We start from the raw sequence: 20,631 nt of genomic DNA, 5'->3' as shown, positions 1-20,631 counted from the left end.
CACATTTCTTTTGACAACATTTTTTTTGACAAAAGGATAATTATTCCAAGATCATTATTACAAGCAGGACTTGACACAAAATAAAAGTATGCTTATATTTTAACTGGTAAATGATAATAGGAGTATAATATATATTATTTCATAATATTAACAACAACAATGATCGAATTATTATTGTTGTTTTGTTGTTATTGTTATTATTATTATAGCTTGGGAAAATAAGGATGGAAGAAGTTACAGTACGTTAAATAATTTCAGTAAATGTTACAACCATGACACATTTCCAAAACCGTATTAAATTAGCACTCTTTCGTTACTGTAGGAATGACGTTATTAGCCTTATGTCGTATTTAACTGCTTTTCAAATCAATTAAACGACATGTTATTATTAAACTTACCTTTACAAATAAAAATGTAACAACAAGATCATTTATTACTCTTAATTTGTCAGGCATTTTCCCACAATCGCATTAGGCTTGTTCGACTTGATGCGGCGCCGTAATATCCGACAGGCGGATGACATCAAAATACCGCGAGAGCGATTCGAAAGCAAACTGTTCGTAGTTTTTCGAATCGCTCTCGCGGTACTTAGATGTCATCCGCCTGTCGGATCTTGCGGCGCCGCATCAAATCGAAACGAATCTCTACGTAATGACGTAATACGTTCAAAGAACAAACCGACGCATGATCTGAGAGAAAGAGGCGCCGGCGAACAAGAGGTAAAACTCGTCTGAGAGCTCTGAAATACCGTTAAATAATTCGTCAGTCTTTTATTTCACACAACTACCACCGAGAGGGAATATTAAATTTCATACACGTAGTATAAAAGTGTATATGATGAGTAAACGGTTTATTTATAGCGAGGAAGTTACGCTGACATCAGCCGTTAGCTCCGGTCGCTAACGGAAGCTCATCCTGGTGTTACTGATGTTTTACGGGACAAAGAATTTACGTTGTCTTATCTGATGTTTCGCAGGTCTTCTGCTCTATGTAACCACTGTTCGCTATTTGAACGAATACGTGTATTTATCTTGGACATCAGGTTGCGATTGGTACTGATAAATAAGCCTGTTCGAAGGGGTTGGAGAGGAAGGCGAGGCCTGGGTAGGAGCAGCTGAAGGCGGTGTATGATTCAAGGGCTGCGGCTCGAAATCTTGCGACTTGCCTAACTTACATAGACAGCATTTTTGTCCGTATAAAACGCATTTTAATCGAAGCTGACTACTGTGAACAGAATTGTTATCCGATAAGATGTCGCCTAGGCAGGGCACCTTACTAGGGATAAAGCCACAGACAGTGCAACTGTGATATTACTGCTGTTTGTGTCACAGCATCTGCTCAGCTGTTCTCGGACTGTTTGGTTTTGTGCCATTATAGTGCGTTTATAGAAGCCAGCGGATTATAGAGTCTTATTTTATCCCGAAGCACACTAGTATCTCCACAGTGATCATTATTTTGTTGATTAAACTGAAGAGACTGTTTATTTCCTAAAATATTACTTATGTCCTAAAGGACATCCCGATCAGTGTGTTATTGTGGAAAGGGTTGATTTAGTTTGTAAACTGGTTTAAAATAAAAAGCAGGGCTTGACTTGAAATCTGAGATCAAACCTCCTCTGTACACTCCCTTAGTAACCACCCATGTCATAAACCATGAAATGTGTTTTTAAATTCTCCCTCGAGCTTTGTTAGTCAAGCAGCATTTTGGCAGAATAACAAAATTACACTACACGTCAGTTCTTTACTCATTGACGTTGAATGTCTCATCTTTTGTGTTTTAGGACATGGCTGTTAACGTATATTCCACCTCAGTGACCAGCGACAATCTGAGTCGTCATGATATGCTGGCGTGGATCAATGAGTCTCTACAGATGAACTTTACCAAAATTGAGCTTTTATGCTCAGGTGAGTTATGGGGGGACTGGTGGTTTTACTCCATCAGGAATTGATAATGAAGGCGGTTTATAATAGTTAAATCATCAATGGTTGTCTAGCTTTTTAGCTATTGATTTTTCAAAGTATCCCTATAAGAGAAATTGTATAGAAGCCGGAAAATTATGAGATGTATTGAATACATGATTTTTTCATAGTGCCACCAAGCAAGTATGTGTGTGTTTAAATGTGTTTATATGTGTATCTAAGCGGGCATATTCATACATGCTAGCTGTCAAAAAACGTGGACTAAAATCTGTTAATAATTTGATGTGTCTGCAGGTGCAGCCTATTGCCAGTTTATGGACATGCTGTTCCCAGGCTGCTTACCTCTGAAGAAAGTTAAATTTGGTGCAAAGCTAGAACATGAATACATTCACAATTTTAAGTTATTACAAGCTGGCTTCAAGAAAATGGGAATTGACAAAGTAGGTTGCTTGTCTGTTGTTTGTTTGTTCTGGGTGAGCAAAGCAGAAGAATCATTTATTCATCAGTATTATATATTAGATGTCTTGTAAGCGTTTGGCATTAGAGATGGAATACGTTTTATTTTGCAATAGTACAGTGATTCATGTTTAAAGTTCTTTTCTTTCAGTTTACCTTTAACAAATAAATCTTCCCAGTGAAATAATCTTATGCTTTCTTCCTCAGATAATTCCGGTTGACAAACTGGTAAAGGGGAAGTTTCAGGACAACTTTGAATTCGTCCAGTGGTTTAAGAAGTTCTTTGACGCCAATTACGATGGCAAAGAATATGACCCGGTGGAAGCACGACAGGGCCAGGACACCATGCCTGCACCCAACCCCTCCATGTCAGCCCTCAACAAGCCCAAAAAAATCATGAATGCTGGTCAGTCACAATAATCGTATTGATTCAATTATAGAAAGTGACCTTACGAACACAGTAGCGGTGTTACAAATGTCAGAAAGAAAATCTGACTGTATTTATTTACATTCAACAAATATTTTGTTATATTGATGTTCTTTTATCATTCTTCAGTTAGCTGTATATTAAAAGAACTCATCGTCCGTACCAAACATATCCTGTTCATTGATTTATTGCAGTGCATCTGTCCCCTTCTAATAAGATCAAAGTCAAACCAGCTGCTGTAATCGATATGAAACGGTATCACGGCACGTGGGGTCTTTATCTTGTTTAGGGGATTAAATGGTCCACAAACACAGCTGTCGTTCTCTTTTCACATAGCTGGTGATCATTTGGGTGTTCAAAAATATCCAGCACTCTGAATCTGGTGTGTTTTTGTGAAAGACGTTTGGTTCTATTGAAACCTCTCTGTAGAGAATGCTTGACAATCACTCAATATAAGACAATTGTGATATAATCTAAAACAAAAGGAACATTGACCTTGACCCAACTGCAGGACAGTCAGTTCTACGTAAAGCTGAAAGAGATTTAAATCACATCGAGGAGTTGTATGTGTCTACCAACTCGCCCACATGGAAAGTGCTCGACTGAAACATGTCAGGGAAACAATGAAGGATATGATTGGGCCTATAGCTTTTATAAATTATTGCTTGGACTAAATAAAAATTGACTAAAATTTGAATATGCAGAAAATGAATGGAAATAGTTTCAAACTAGATTGTCAGTCTCTTATTATTGATTTCACCAACAGCGCCACAAAGAGCAGCCGTAGCGAAAGTAATGCCCAAGATGGCGCCCGCCTCCGCACGGAGACCCGGTACCGGTGGTGATGAGGAAAGGGCGGAGCTTGTTCAAGAGGTGCACCATATTCCCACATCATGCGTCACATCATTGCAGTTGTCCGTTTTCCCACCATCTCACAGTGAATGTTTGGCCTCTTTTAGTTAAACATCCTAAAGTCTACAATCCAGGATATGGAGAAGGAGCGGGACTTTTACTTTGGTAAACTGAGGAACATCGAGCTGATCTGTCAGGAGAAGGAGGGGGAGGGAGACCCCACCCTGCAGAAGATCGTGGATATTTTGTACGCTACTGATGTGAGTCTAGCTCAAGTACGATCTCAGCTTGCACTGACTGATAATAGATTTCACCAACATGTGGGTTTATAGTTTTCTGGAAATATGAGGAAATGTGTGAATGAACAGGTTGCACATCTAGAACTTGGGGTCCAATGGCCATCAAAATGGAACCGTGTATTAAAAATCCTGATCTGTGATGACTGTGTTTGATAAACTATTTGAAACCTGAAACATCCTTGGAGTGAACTGGCCAACCCCACCTTCAGTGGCACGGGCATGTTATATACTATCAAGTTACTACAGGTGCTTTAAGGTTTTAAAGAGTTGAGATCAATTTTGGCCCAACATCCTAGAAAAAGAGTTCCGGATCCGGATGACTTATTTTCTCTGTTTTTTTCAGGAGGGCTTTGTCATACCAGACGCTGAGTCAGAAGACCAAGAGGAATTCTAATACTTGTGACTTGCAGTTTTAGCCTCCCCATTCCTGCCCTCGCCACACAGCCGCTGCCCCCACATCTCCCTCGTCATGTTATGCATTTGGACTTTTATCTAAACAAACCTCCATATTGTTTTGTCTGTTAAAGCATGCCCAGACACACATCATGTTGGAAGAGCCGTTTCAATTCTCTTAGACCTCCATTGAGAGGTGCCTGCCACGATACTCCCGTTTCACTTCAAGAAGCATGTAAAATACAATCTGTAATATTGCTTTTCCTCCGATAGCAACTTCCGACACCCGCAAACGTATTTATCTTGTTTTAAATGTCTCCAAAAGAAGTCTCGGACACTTTAGTATGTAGTAACGTTTCCCTCCCTCTCTGTTATGGTACATATCCGTGATGAGATTTGAGTCGGAATAGTACCTTACACTGACACAACACTGAGGGACGCGAGATTGAAAATGTGTATAGATTTTTTTGTGCAAACCTCTTCCTAGATTCCACTTGTTCTTGGTGCTTGCTTTAGCGTAAGGTAGGTAGCAGTCACCACCGCTCCAGTGTATATTTAGTGACTGTGCCTTATACAGAATGGAGGGAGTGGACCCAGTCTGATGTTCATCTGTTGTTTGTTTTATGGATGTAGTGAAGTATTGTTTATGGTCCAGCATGAGTCAGGTTTTGCTGTAAAATATGTACTAACACTCTACGTTTGTGCTACGTGATTTGCAGGCAACAGGACATCGTCCTGTACTGTGGCGCGGGCAAAAATCTTATTTTTATTATAATTTTTATGTCTTGCATTTAAAGAATTATATCCGTGTGAACTTCATTTTCACTACATTGCTGGACTCGAGGCCAAAATTTCAGTTGACAAGACAAACCCTGCCCATCTCTGCGTGGACCGCGCAGAGTTTTCTACCTGTTTTTACTGCCTTATATTTAATGCATTTTTTCTATCCTTTCACTCGCACTGTCTTTTGGCAAATGTTTGTAATTCAAATTAAAGTTTTAAGGATGTAAAGTTTTCTTTTGTTTCTTTTTCGTTCTTTTTTTAAAGCAGCAGCAGAGTTGTGTTCATCTTGGATGGAGAATCAAGACCTTTTTAAATACCTTTTGAGTTCTTTTAAAATATCGCACTCCACGACCATTCCGCTAATAAACATCATCACGGTTAATAAATGTGAGTCACACTAGAGTAAGTTATCTTAACCTCTCTAAGAAAAAAAAGTTAAGTTTGGAGACAAAAGCTGTACGTCTCATGCATTATGTTTAAAAGACCTGCATGCTATAGGATGCCTGTGTTATGATCTGAAGACCACTCATTTCGTCTATGTTTGAACTTGATGGTTTTAGGACACAATCCTAATGACTTGTCTTTGGATCACTGTGCCAGTTCTGATTTTCTCTGATGTGTAGCTTGTATTGGCATTGTTTTATGTGCACTGGTTATTCTGGATTCTCTGTGTCTGGTTCTCATTGTTGCGTTTTAAATCAATAGCACATGCAAAACAGCCAATCAGAGTTTTTAAATGCCTAGAAAATCCTCGTTGCTGGTTGCTTTGGTTCACTGGATTTCAAGTATTGCTGAAATTGGATGGATGTAACTGTGTTCTATTCTAAACAGGAGAGTAGGGAAAACTCTCTCACATATGCACGAGAGAGTTGTGATGACACACAAGGTGGATGCACGTAACACATGGAAGGGTCTAATGTGAAAGTGGTTCATGTCTGTGAAATGCAGTAGCTCACCCATTCTTTCCAGACAGTGGCATTTCTAAACATCTGTAGCAATGGACATTGACACTGTCTCTCCCTGTTTTTGTACTCGCAGGCTGTTAAGAACTTCACATTTTTAACAATTTGCCAAGTCCATTTCTTACAATAAAACAGTAGTTACACGTCCTTCTTATTGTGTTATTATTTCTGCTGACGCAGGACAGTCTACAGCATTTTTAGTTTCCTGATATCTTGGTTTTAAAAGTGTATCTGCACAGCTTTGTTGAAATGCTACCAAAAGTAGTAACAGCATTCTTAAATTTGAGCTTCTTCGAAGTAGGCTGTTTTTACTATAGACCTCTTTGAATGAAACAATGCTAGTTCAACGCTGGTCCAGAAGCCCGTTTCTGTTCTTTAACACTACACAAACGTTTGAACAAAATACAACCAACAGAACAGTTATAACCAAATCAAAATGTTAAACAAGTATCTTTAAGGTTTTATTATATATGTAAGATTGAAATAAATGCTAATAATAAATTAAAACTGAAACCGGAAGTGCTTTTGGATCAGTGTTTACTTCTTGCAAAGTTGTCTAGAGTGTAAATGTGTTCTGGTTATGTGGGGTTAATAGTGGCTCATGGTTGTTGCCATGGAATCAGTTTTTAGTTTCTACTCCTCCTCCTGGGATACCTGCCACATTGATTTTGTTTTACTTAAAGGAACAGTGAACACAGAGAAAGATATTTGGAAGAATGCTTGTAACCGAACAGCATTCACCACCATAGTAACCACCATTGACTACCTTAGGTAAAATTGCTTTATAAAGTTAGTTGTTCCGTTGAAGACAAAAGAAGATATTTTGAAGAATGTGGGAAATTAAACGGTTCTGGGTCACTTTTGACTGTCACTGTAATTTTCCTGCTATGGTAGTCAATGGTGGTTGGTTACCAGCATTCTTCCAAATATCTTTCTCTGTGTTCATCAGAACAAAGAAATTTATACAAATTTGCAACAACTCAAGGGTGCGTAAATGATGAAAGAATTTTCATTTTTGGGCTGAAGCATCCCTTTAAATATTTAAATAGGCATTTGTGGTTTAGGAATAAATTCTAAATGACAGAAAACGTTTAGAGAGAGGCTCTGTTCATTGTCTATGTATTTCACATGCTGTTTCCCAGGTTATTTTCCAAGGTATGGTTAGAACAATCTGTTCAAAAACAGCCATTACTCCGAAAGCGCTGCTTAAAGGTGCAGCATCAAGCAAAAGTGTAAAATAAAATACCAAAAGGTTCACTGCCTCATGAGCTTTGAAAGCAGTCACATTACCCTTTCATGGCAAGTCAAGCTAAGTAACTACTATATTTGTTTTTAAATATTAAACTTAGAAAGAAGGAAGATTGTAAAATCACTAGCACAAAATGTTGCCCTTGCTCTATAACAATTGGGTCCATCCCAGGTCCTCTATTACAGGAGTAGTTCACCTTAAAATGAAAAATCTTTCATCATTTACTCATCCTCATGTTATTCCAAACCTGTAAGACTTTCTCTCTTCTGTAGAACACAAAAGAAGATATTTTGAAGAACGTTGGTCACCAAACAAAAACGTTGGGCACCTTTGACTTCCATATAGACACAAACGCAAAAATATTTCTCGAAATATCTTCTTTTGTGCTCCACATGAGAAAGAGCCATATACAGGTTTTGAACCACATAAGGGTGAATAAATGAAGACAGATTTGTATTATTTGGATGAATTATCGCTTTAATGAAAGTGAGTTGGTGATTACAGCTTAACTTACATTTTGGCAGTGGAACATTAATAACGGCATGCATGGGACCAAGAATGACATTTTAGAGATGTTTGACTTTGCTCTCACATTACTGATGTCACTGTACAGTTGCACATGAAGTCAAACAGCTATTTTCCCCACACGTGTTTTACGCTGTCAGCAGCATCTCAGTCATGTTTCCTTTTTTTGCGAAATTAACATGTTAATATTGATGAAATTCTGAAATGTAGCAGCCCAATGTAATAAAACTTGAAGACATGGTTATATGTGGCACCTAATGCTATTAGCTGGTTGACTTGTTTGTTGTATTTGTGAAAACTGTTGTGTGTGATTTCACCTGCTTTGGGTTGTTGTGCTCAGTTTTGTCACCCTCCCTGTTACACAGTTGGTGTCAAGTTGTTGTTTATCAGAAAGGCTGCACTGTTAAACTTTGCCGTAGTTTTTGCAGCAGGTTTGCCAGTAACTTACTGTAGATACTTTAACCATTAGTACTGTTTTCAATTACTTTAATCAAAATTAAAACACTTTGACTTTTGAGATTCAAAATGAGCAAGTAGAGACTGGCATTAGCACAGCAACACTGCATCTAAGCATTTTTCCCTTGTTTTCTTAAATTACGATACATTAACATAACAAGAAAAGTGACCCAAGATATTTAGTCTTGTTTTATGAAAGAAAAATATATAAACTAGGTAAGTTTATGCGTAATTATTTAATTGTACATTAAATCTAAAGTAAGTTACTGGCAAACCTGCTGCGAAATTACAGCAAAGTTTTACAGTGTGGTTGTTGTTGTTGTCATCTATTTTGTTATTTCTGTATTTTTCTTGCATGTTTTAGACTCACTGGACCACTTGAAATATAAAAAGCTCATTGAGCTCAATAACAAAACACTGTATTTTTTATCTTTCACTCCAGAATGTTTTTTGTGTGTGTGGTTTGGATGTTTTGCACGATTTTTACTTTCTTACATAAAATACATGACCGCTACACTTTTTCTATAGTAAAACATATTTAGTTTTCCTAAAGGTTTTAAGTTAACAGTTTGTTTGTTTTCTTTCCTGCCTTTTCCATCTCTCACTTTCCCTGAGCACATGTAAAATTAAGTTCTTTATTTAGGGCTTGTTTTGTCAGGCCAGATTGCTTGTTTTTCAAGTTAAAATGTTTCAAAAATCATGTTTTTTTTTATTGTGCATTCCAATTAATATCAATCAAACTGCAGTTTAATAAAACACAATAAAAACATGATAACATAATAAAAAACATGATTTTTGAATTTTTTTAAAACAGAGTTATCTCAATTTGGAATCTTCACATGTTCTTTGTGAGAAATATACTCCCTTGTTGTGAAGTCTATAGAGTGTTGTCTATCTGGTTGAAATGCTTCACTGCTCATTTGCAGAGACTTCCGCCCTTTTGATCCTTGCATGCAAGTTTGCTCTCAGATTTTGTCTTCTGTCATGCAGAATAAACTTCAAACACTATTTTGTTAAATGCCAAATATGAATGTGGTGTACTATTTAGTCAGACATCTATGAGTCTGATTATTACAAAAATACACACGCATGCAGTCACATGCAAACACTTGTAGCCTCTCTGGGCATGATTCCAGTATTAAATGCTCATTGAAACTAAATGCCCACAGGCTTTATTTACTTTTGACTGATGACATTTGTTTGGATTATGAACATTATTGAAAATTGTGACAGCTATCGATAAAAGGATTCATGTGCCATTTGCTCTTCGTGTAATTCCAAACCTAGTGACTTTACCAATTTTCAAAAAACATTGAAGAACGTTCCATACAATAATACCGTAACCAGGGTTGTTAAGCCTCTAACAAAACATTAAACAACTAGTCCATGAACACTATTCTATATCTTCTAAGGAGCAGACTGATATTTTGTCATTATTATCTTATTTGAGACAACTGCAAAAAGTGTAAAAATTCGGCATAAATGCACAGATATATGAAGCATGACAAGGAAATGTCCAGAAGATGGCACAGTTGTCTTCTACAGGGGTTCTCAACCTTTTTGACTGTATTTAACAATATTCAAAGACCCCACTCACAAGAAGGCAAATTTCTACTCTATAAAATATTTTAGAGCTTGACATTAATATGAAATAACTGAAAAAAAATATTATTCATCATAAAAATTGCCAAATTATAAGCTCTTTAATTTTTTTAATGCCTGTCAATGCTCATTTGGTCTCATTTTTAAATATTGGTCATCTTGAGGCCCCCTTGAAAGTGAACTGGTCCCCTTGTGGGCCACGCCTCTAACACATCTCTAAAATAAACTATTTCAAATATTAAAATGCCAGTAATCAGAATCAGAAAGAGCTTTATTGCCAAGTGTGCTTGGACACACAAGGAATTTGGCTTAGTGACAGAAGCTTCTAGTGCACATACAGGTTAAAAAAGTGACAAGGCACAGGTAACAAAACGTAAAAAATAAATATGTGAGAGACAATACACATTTGACAGAAAGGACAATATTAGACAAAAGGACAATAGGCAGTATATTGGATGTACAGATGTGCTATATACAAATTATACTGTTATGTACAAGTTATGCAGGGGAATGTGGATAGCTGAATATTATATCAACAACATATATATAATGAATATGAGTATATAGTTGTGTATTGCACGTGTTTTTATTGCACAGTAGAACATTTAACTGTTCAAGAGGTAGATGGCCTGAGGGAAGAAACTTCAGTCTGACTGTTTTGGTGCTCAGTGCTCTGTAGCACCGACCAGACGGCAGCAGTTCAAAGAGAAAGTGTGCGGGGTGTGAGGGGTCCAGAGTGATTTTGCGAGTTCTTTTACTCACTCTGGATGAGTACAGTTCTTATAGATTGGGGAGGGTTGTGCCAGTGATTCTCTCAGCAGTCCGGACTATCCGTTGTAGTCTTCGGAGGTCAGTTTTTGCAGCTTTCCAGACAGTTCTGGATGTGCAGAGGACAGATTCAATGACAGCTGAGTAGAACTGTAAGAGCAGCTTCTTACAGTTCTACTATAGTAAGCACACTTTACCTTTACATTTGCTATAAAAATATGACATGTGACTAAATAGTGATTAGAAAAACATGGTTATAAAAAAATAACACAGATCGATATTACAGGTATTGTAAAACAGTGGCAGCATGAGAGATTATCTGTCATAGATGTAGTTAATTCAAGATTCTGTTCAATAGATATTGGTTGTAGGTCCACTTTTAGGCACACATTCCAACATATTTTGACCTTAAAGTCACACCAATGATATTCTATTCATATGTTCCCACATATCCTGGATCTGTTCTTTGACATTGTGCAGTTGAGGTCCCGTTCTCCATTTACCAGAAATCTGTTTGGACTCGATAACTGCAGCTTGCAGCTATATTTACTTTTGACTTTGATGATGATATTGGATTATGGACATCATCAAAATGGTGCCAGCTCTTTGCTAAAAATACATATTTGTACACTAGCTTAGTCTGTGAGAGACTTATATCCAGTGTCCGTTGTGCCCATATGACTCAGGGATTAGGATTTAAAATCCATTGTATTTCAGAGTTCATTGCTGAAACGTTCACGGCCAAATGATCTTTCAAGCCTCGTCTTTTGCTGTTTTCATTTGTTTGAGTTTGTTTTTTTGTGTTTTATTGGTAGAATAGCACAGGATGGATGTGGTTGAGATCACAATGTGTGGATTGAAGGGACTGACAGGTAGAGCAGGTGGTGTTTCTGTGTGTGTGTGTGTGTGTGCGTGCGTGCGTGCGTGCGTGCATGCGTGCGTGTGCGTGCGTGTGTGTGTGTGCGTGCGTGTGTGTGTGTGTGTGTGTGTGTGTTTGCGTGTGGGACAAGGTTAATTTTTAGTCCTGTTTTTTCCTCTCACTGTCACAGTAAATACGTCAATATCTTAAATATCTTGTTTAAAAAACAAGAGTCATTTTTGCTATTGCTCAGATTTTGGAACACAAAATAAGATATTTTGAGAAATGGCCATACAATGGAAGTTAATGCAGGTCAGTGTTGTTTGGTTACCAACATTCTTCAAATATATTATTTTGTGTTCTGCAGAAGAAATAAGTCATACAGGTTATGTACGACAATAAGTCAATTATAAAAGATTTTTTTGGGGGGGGTGAACTATCCCTTTAAAGTCCACTCAGAACATCTTGGTAACTACTGGGAAGTTTTGTATGCATTCATATTTTAAATAGCATTTCTATTGTATGTGTATTCAACATTTTATCCTGAGCAGTCCAGCTTGGGCAGGTGAAACGTTTAGGAAGCATGTCATAGTTGAGATCTAAGCTTGGTGCCTGTCTGATCATGTCTTTAGTCTGCTGTTTGAAGTGTTAGAGATGCCACATCAGAGCTGTGTTTTAGACACAACATGGCTTCCTGTGAAGTTCATCAAACAATATCACATACTCTCAACAAAACAGCAAATCACAGTTTGTCTGAACGACAGCAACACTTAACTGGAACATACGCATGTTTGCTAAAGAAAGACTAACTTTGATCACTCATAAACACTGATGTAGACAGTTTGGTTGACTTGTTGATTGAAATATTGATTCATGTTGATGTATTTTAGGTTCGTTGTGTTGTTTGAAACCTGTACGTGACTCTTATTCTGTAAAACATAAAATAAGATATTTTGAAAAATGTCTCAGTGGTTTTGTGTCCATACAATGGAAGTCAATGGGGTTTCAATGTTGTTCGGTTACCAACATTCTTCAAAATGTCTTCTTTGGTGTGCTACAGAAGAAAGAAAGTCAAACAGGTTTGGAGTCATGAAAGGATTTTCATTTTTGGTTGAACTGTTCCTTTAAGTCATTGACCTGAGCTGAGGTTACTGTTAGGGTGTTTCCAAAGTGATCCCATTCTACAATTTCAATGAAATTCAGTTTGCTCTTCTCTCCATAAAGGGAGACAGCTGGATGGCATGTCCTTCATCCGTCTATTGTAAGCCTGTGGTTCTTTCATTTATATGACCACGTGGAATGTGTTCTTGTTTGAAAGCGAATGTGAGTTTGGTTGCATTAGCAGGATGACTCTAGACTTCCTAAGTCAAACTCATCTGACCCCTGCCAGTTTGTTGCGATACTCCTCTGAGAGAGAAGTTCAGAGGTCAACATGTGTAGTGGTGAGTATTAGTGTGTCCACGTCAAGCATCTTTCATTAAACGTGACACGAGTTGTGGGACATTTCTCTGTTTTTGTTGACAGAGATAAACCATATGTACTTAAACGTATGACCGCCGTCTTTGCCTGTATGGGACACATGTGGTGTGCATATTTATAGGAATCATTCTGACATTTTTGTACCATGAAAAGTGAAGTCTAAGATAATAGATTTAAACAAGATGCTGCATTTCTATTATAAAGAATGTAGAAAAGCGCAACCGTCAGTATGTCTTATGTACAGTAAGTCCCACATTACTGTAAAAAGAGCCAATCGTCCATCGATAAAGACTGACGGTTATTTGGGGCGGGCTCTACATAGAGGTTCGTGAGGCGCTTGCTAACCTGTGCACAGTAGCGGAAGCGGCCCTGAGAAAAGTTGTGTTTAGCACAATTTAACTTTAGTAAACAAAAGTAATGGTACTGTTGATGACCGGTTTAATTGTTTGTCAGAAATATGTCATGTAAGTGTGTTTTTTTTCAGAGATTTCCCGAAATATCGGTCTTCCCCATGCAAGTTGATAGGACTGTGATCTTGCTGTGACTGAAATAGTTGCCCGGAGGTGTTGCAAACATGGCTGCCGAGTGGCACGACTTCCGTAAATGGACTTCGATATAGTTCTGTAAATTCTGACTTCGTAGTTTATTCTCATTTAATTCCAAACTCAATGACTTTCCTCCTTTCACAAAACGTTTATAGAGCATACAGTAAAAGTGTTCAGGTCAAGCACTACATATGCACTTTTTCCTTTGTCTTCTGAGGTTATAATATGAACGGACTGATATTTGGGTCATTATATAAGTCATTATTCGCTTAAAATTTCCTCCGGCAAAACTTTGACATCCTATTATGTTTGTACACATACATGTGCATTTACATACCTGTTACGTCACAATATTTTATCTGCACAATGAGATTTGACGTCGAAACTTGTTATCAAGCGTGAATAAGATTTGAGCGTCTTTTGCCTGTCATGTGTCTCCAGAAGCTTTGAGATATAACTCACTTGACTGATTTGACTGTACTTTTATTGTGTTTTGTGTCCTTTTTGGAGCTCGACTGCCATTGAACATTGTTTTCTTTTGTTGTAAAAGCTTTGCCTTCCTGGATTTTGAACAAACTATTGCTGTTCCAGCCCTACTGGGAAGTTTGTATTTGTAAGTTTAGATACAATGTGTTTTTGGTTGGAAAAAAATGACACTTTGGAAAATTTTTCGCGTACTGACAAATACAGGAAGATGGAATTAGAAATGTGATTTGTTCGCTCATACAGGTATGCTGGCTAAATTGAATAGTATGTTCTCTCCAGCTTTATCTCTGTTTCGCTTTATTCTCTATTTGAACATGTGTTTAAACTACTTTGGACCATCAACATTTACAACTTATCATGATCAATGCCTGTTCGCGCCTGCCAAGATTCTTTACCAGACACACCTCCAACTCTTACAGAAGGTCCATTTCCTTCTGTGTCCTTTAACCCGTAAATATGACGTGATGTAAACGCACCACGTGACTCCTGGTGCTCTTGTGCACTTAAATGATTTCTGAGCAAAATATAAACTTTAGTATGTGTGTGTTTTATGAGCAGTCAGAAGGACGCCTCTTTGCTGGCTGTGCTTTATGTGCCAAAATGACAGCGGAAGAAACACCTGCTTCTCTCTCCCTCTTTCTTTCTCTCTTTCTGACTTTGTTCTCTGGAGCACTGCCATTTAATTAAACCTCAGGTGCTGTAGACTGGAAAATGAAAGCCTGAGATTCTGTGAGGTGTGGAGGCATGTGAATGAGCTTTAGTTGGGAAACCTCGGAGACTTCAGGCTGCTGTATGCTGCACGCTCTGATGGATTGCTGTTTGTTCGTTGTAACAACACTTGATTTATCCTTCACCTATTGTGAACATTTGAATATTGTAACTTTTATAAAAGCACAAGCATCTGTTGCAATAAATTATCCTTTGAATGCATAATGATGATATTTGACTTTGAACTCGGTTCTCGGAGTCGGTTTTTGGAATCAATAGAGAGGCCACAGTTGCTATTTACAACATTTCATGTCTTTCTGAAACCGTGTGTCTCCATGATTTTTTTTGCCATATCATTATTATTAGTCTTTAGTCCCTTTAAGTTTGTCACTATTGTTTTTTTTAATATCTAACCAATAAAAACTAAAAATACAATCAAATCCTACAGTAACACCATGTTGTTTGGATGGTATAATGATACTATACTGTGGTAATATTATTTCACCCATTTCATCACTGTACTATAGTACATGCATGACTAACTTGATGGCCAAATGACAAAAAAACTGTGAAAATATATTTTATTAGACTATTTAGCAACTCTCAGTTTCTTTGCAAAAGTGTTCATGAAGTTGTATAATAAATGAACATTTGTAAAAAATAAATCGTAAACTTTTCAGCCTTACAAAAGTTAACCATGGTTTAACTACACTAATCATAAGTTTAATTTGTTGAAAACGCAAATTTTTACACATTTTACATCATATTTTACACATATCATATATAAACTACATGCGAATACAAATAGTGATCAATAAAACATAGTTTATAGCTTTTACTGTGATAAAAACCATGCAACTTTCATAAAGGCAGGGGTCCCTGCACTCACTGACGCATTACCTTTTCATTGGGTCTCGAGACAGGACTGCAGTGCTCACGCACCGCACTTGCGCTCTATCCACACAGCAGCACAGAGGGAGTGCGCGCGCGAGAGAGAGAGACAGAGAGAGAGAGAGAGAGAGAGAGCACCGAACTGCGTTTTCTGTCCGTTGTTGTGCATAACACAGAAAGAAACCCGCCGTGTCGTCTGTCTCTCCACATGTTCGTCAGTAACACGGTTCTCGAGTGGATTTTGTCGTGAGTTGTAACAGTGTTGCGTGCGCGTCACAGGTGAAGATGGCGAAGGGACCGTCGCTCTTCGCACCGGCGCTCGCGGCTCTGCTGCTCGTGTACGGCTCGTGGGCGCAGGAATTGCCCACCAACAGTATAAACGGATTCAGTTTGCACCCACCGTATTTCAATCTAGCGGAGGGGACGAAAATCACGGCCACGGCGACATGTGGAGTGGACGAGAACGGGCACGCGATTCAAGACCTGTACTGCAAACTTGTCGGGGGGCCCGTGTCCGGGGACCCGAGTCAGACGATTCAGGTAAAAACGCGTTGTTTTCACTTACACTGTCTGTTGTTTGTTAGCCTGTTATTTAAAATAATAATAACGGTTTTTTTTCATTTTACACAAAGTTTAGTGTAAGTTCTGTGCGGTTATAGCTTGATTTGTAATTGGCATACTTTTTTATTCTTTGCTTAGCTACCCTGAATAAAACAATAGAAGCCGTCACAGAAGTTCTAATGGATTTAATGGTTATAATGGGATTATATTGCTTTTAATTGAAACTATAGTGGTCTCTGGTGTTGGTGTCGACAGGTAAGGTGTTGGCGGGATGTTATAGCGGATGGGAATCAATCGCACATCTGACTAGATATAATAAAGGCCAAAAACGCGGCACAAATATTTTGTAATGGTAAACAGCTGTTGGTTCACAATTGTATTTTTAATGCTAATCACTAGATTTTGTATGTTTTTCCCTACAAAATAGCAGGTCTATTAATTATGTGCAATATAAAATGACATTTTTGTTATTTCCATTTTATAAATGACATGAACTTACAAAAAGTGTAATATTCGGTTATAATACCGTGGCACTTTTTAAAATAACGATATTCACTCTGGATTAACAGTTTTATTTGGTACTCAAGGTACTTGCAACAATAACACAATAAAATCCATGGTGCTGGTGATATTTTTGAGTACCTAAGCATTATATTAACTTGGGCATGTGCAAGTGTGCAGCTTTTATTGAGAGCACCTGCTCAAGGTGACAGTACCACAGACCGTCCAAGACCTCCTGTAGTGCTTTATAAGAGACCCCCACTGAAGCCTCCTGAGCACAAGTGGTTGGGGGCACGACTTGACTTGTTGGCAAATGGCTGATATGTTTACACACTGTAAAATGCAACCCCCGTGTAGCAATGCTACTCGGATATTCCCTGAGGAATGTGTGGCATTCCATAGAAGACTGTGAGGGAGAGACTGATAGAGAGGCACACACAGATTTGCAGCACAGATTTTCCCCTTTAATAACACCTGTTAATTTAGATGTTATCGTTGAAGCACATTTTTCATTACATGAAGGACATTTTCTTTGCTTATAATGTTTCATCGAAATTCCCCCAGGATCCTCTGCGTTCACAAGCAAGCGTCTTAATCTGTTTGCTGACAGTTCAAAAGGTTCAGTTATTTTCACAGCAGCATTTAGGTTCACTGTTTTAAGTCTTAATATTCTTTTCAGTCACAGTTTGTGCTGCCCAACCTATTATGAGGAATAAACTTTTACTTTATCCTTCCGTCTGCGCTATTAGAAATAACCGATAAGTGTCAACCTTAGAGGTATTGGGCTTCTCTTTCAATCTTTGGAATCCCACTACATTGAGATTTACATCCATATATTGGTCATTTTATTCAGAAAATGTTTTTATATGATCATTTTTATTTAATTTTACGATTAAAATTTCTCATCTGCATTTTTAACAGAACCAAGACATGCATTTTCTTTTCTATTTACCTGTGAAGAAACTGTAATGTTAACATTAGCCTTCAATTTATTTTCATTAATTCCTTTAAATCATCAATTCTCATTCACATCATTACACAGGGTCAGTACTGTGACATCTGTACCTCAGACGACACAAACAGGGCTCACCCTATCAGCAACGCCATCGATGGAACCGAACGATGGTGGCAAAGCCCTCCTCTCTCCCGGAGCGCAAAACACAACGAGGTCAACGTCACCCTGGACTTAGGACAGGTATGTTACCACTGCATTCCTTATCTCTCTCTCTATCACACACCCACATGCACGTACTGTATTGTGTTGAGACTACTCAGCGTACAGTAGCAACATCTGATACTTGGGGCCACAGCAGACACAGCTTTTGTGGATTGCACATGGGTGCAGAATTTCAAGGTTGGACCCAAAATTGAATCTAATCCATTCATACTTGAGACAGGATTTCATCTGGAGTTTTTTGTGTTACTGCTTTATGTCTTGGCAGTGTTTGTCATGGGCTGTTGTTGTTGAGTTGTTGAATAGCTCGGAGGCAATTAGAAGTGTTTTATATTCCAAAAAACTTGGTTATGGCAAATAAACATTACTCACAGTCTCCTACACATAGTCCTCCAGCATTCCCAGTGTCTTGATAAACACTGTGCTGCTCTGCATGTCTATTTTTTGGCTTTTGATTCATTTTTATAATGCTGTCAGCTACTGTACCAACAAGAGTGTAATGCTTTCGCCCATAGTGCAGAATATATATAATCCGGGTTATTGTGATGTGTTTGGGTCTATTTTGTGCACTGGTTTATGTTATTTCACTTCATACCCCTTATGGTAGGTTTTGAAGCATGGCAGCTGGTTTGTGCGGGTTTAAGCTGGTCATTTGCTGGTTTAAGATGTTCATGTGCTAGTTTAAGCTGGTCATGAGCTGGTCCTAAACTGGTCATGTGCTGGTTTAAGATGGTCATGTGCTTGTCATGAGCTGGTCCTAAACTGGTCATGTGCTGGTTTAAGATGGTCATGTGCTGGTTTAAGCTGGTCATGTGCTGGTTTAAGATGGTTTAAGCTGGTCATGTGCTGGTTTAAGCTGGTCATGTGCTGGTCCTAAAATGGTCATGTGCTAGTTTAAGCGGGTCATGAGCTGGTCCTAAACTGGTCATGTCCTGGTTTAAGATGGTCATGTGCTTGTCATGAGCTGGTTATGTGCTGGTTTAAGCTGGTCATGTGCTGGTCCTAAGCAGGTCATGTGCTGGTTTAAGCTGGTCCTGAGCTGCTTTAGGACCATCTTAAACCAGCTCAGGACCAGCTTAAACTAGCACATAGCCATCTTAAACCATGCACAAACCAGCTACGTTGCTTCAAAACCTACCTAGCCAGCATATGCTGTTTTTTTCAACAGGGACATGACTACTTACCAAAAAAATTATGTGCCAGTTGCTTAATGGCTGCAATACACTACAAGACTTAAAATCTGAACAGATTTTTTTAAACTAGACATCATACACTTGCAGACTTTTTGAAAGTTTCAGATAGAAACACACTAACTGATCAAATCTGCAGACTGGCACAGACTTTCTGCAACAAATCCAGACTGAAAATCTGGGCAAAATCTGAGCAAAAGTCTTGTAGTGTATTTCAGCCTTAAGACAAATGGTCCGTTATGCATTTGAGCAATGCATAACTTTTAACATTGCTGCAGTTGACCAATCAGAATGAAGTATACCAAAGTGTTGTAATAAATGTATAAAATGTATATGTATGGATATCTGGTTTTGTGATTGCCTTATTTGGCTAAATGGGGCTGTGACAAGCTAAGCCTTGAATTACCTGAATTATTCTTTCTCAATATTTCTCTCTCGCTCTCTTTCTCTCGTTCTCTGACTGTGTTGTTTTTGTGGCAGCTGGTTTTTCAGCATAACTTAAATAAATCAACTTTTTATTATAAAGCAATGCAAGAGCTATTACACATGCATCACTGTGCAAAGAGTGAGAAAGAGAGGTTTATGGAATGTATAGGTTAATGGTATTCCAGCTTTTTATCTGACAGGTTGGAATGCAGGTAAAGGGAGGGTCGGTGGTCATTGTGAATGAACTTATCTGTGTGTGTGTGTGTGTGTGTGTGTAAAGCATAAAAGAGAATGAAACTGACTTTTTGTAACACAGGTATGAGGCTCCTTTTGATCCCCCCCCGAGCAGACGAATTAGATTGGAATGTTAGTTAACCCAATATCTGTCTCGACATGTTCACACCAAAAGAGACCCTACCCTTCACAACCCAAATTCATGCCCCAATCTTTTTCTTTCTGTTAAATAACCTCAGGTACTTTCTGCTTTCTGCTCACCAGTTGCTGAAGTAACAGCTCTCTGACACACATCCACAACAGTAATACATCACTTAGGTGTGCCTATGTTTATTCAGGTTTATTCTAAAGGACCGTTCACACTCACAGCGATTTGCATTGACAAATTGATCTGAAGTCATTTATCAAAAATCATTGAAAAAGATAAGTCATGCCGCTGATGTGTCTTTGGAGGTGGGGTGTTGGGGAGATGGGCTGTGGATTAAGTTTTAATTGTATAATGGAATTTAGCCAGTACCTGAAATTTCTTACATCACGTTTAAGCCGAAAATGAGTTTCCATTTTACTGTTTTAGGTCACAGATCTTATAAACCAATAGACAAGACTCTTTCTCACTGCAGCACTTAAATACCTGGAAAACAGCCACACTAATGTACTAGGCTAAGACTGCTTGAACTAGATGATTCATTACTTATATTCTGAAGTATTTAACTTTTAACCTGTAATTATTTTCGGGATCATCGCACATAAGATCCTGTCCTGTCAGGAAGCAGGTCGAAATTACACATCACACTCAAAACAATAATCACGTTTGTAAAAGATACTGCATTGTTTATTTTTACATGATGAGTTCCACCTTTATTATTTTTTTACTTTTGCCACATTT

General features: G+C 38.1%; 2 protein-coding genes across 4 annotated transcripts in view; both read left to right on the top strand.

Annotated features, from left to right (window-relative positions):
- The first annotated feature begins 621 nt into the window (after nucleotides 1–621).
- On the top strand, nucleotides 622–6,234 carry mapre1b (microtubule-associated protein, RP/EB family, member 1b). Its single transcript, XM_057363178.1, has 7 exons — nucleotides 622–719; nucleotides 1,781–1,904; nucleotides 2,214–2,359; nucleotides 2,583–2,781; nucleotides 3,569–3,675; nucleotides 3,762–3,914; nucleotides 4,297–6,234. Exons 2-7 carry the CDS (start codon nucleotides 1,784–1,786, stop codon nucleotides 4,345–4,347), a joined length of 777 nt encoding a protein of 258 aa, XP_057219161.1. The 5' UTR covers nucleotides 622–719; nucleotides 1,781–1,783; the 3' UTR covers nucleotides 4,348–6,234.
- A 9,504-nt stretch (nucleotides 6,235–15,738) lies between these two features.
- Nucleotides 15,739–20,631, top strand: part of lama5 (laminin, alpha 5) — a 78,285-nt gene continuing 73,392 nt past the window's right edge. For all 3 annotated transcript variants that reach the window (XM_057363122.1, XM_057363123.1, XM_057363121.1), the window contains exons 1-2: nucleotides 15,739–16,199; nucleotides 17,764–17,916. In XM_057363122.1, the coding sequence (XP_057219105.1) occupies nucleotides 15,945–16,199; nucleotides 17,764–17,916 (408 nt within the window). In that variant the 5' untranslated portion in view covers nucleotides 15,739–15,944. The remainder of the gene's footprint in view (nucleotides 16,200–17,763; nucleotides 17,917–20,631) is intronic.

The sequence above is a fragment of the Triplophysa rosa genome, linkage group LG21 (assembly GCF_024868665.1).
Source record: "Triplophysa rosa linkage group LG21, Trosa_1v2, whole genome shotgun sequence".
Lineage (NCBI taxonomy): Eukaryota > Metazoa > Chordata > Actinopteri > Cypriniformes > Nemacheilidae > Triplophysa > Triplophysa rosa.
The sequence above is the reverse complement of the archived record's forward strand: the minus strand, read 5'-3'. Positions and strand labels throughout refer to the sequence as shown.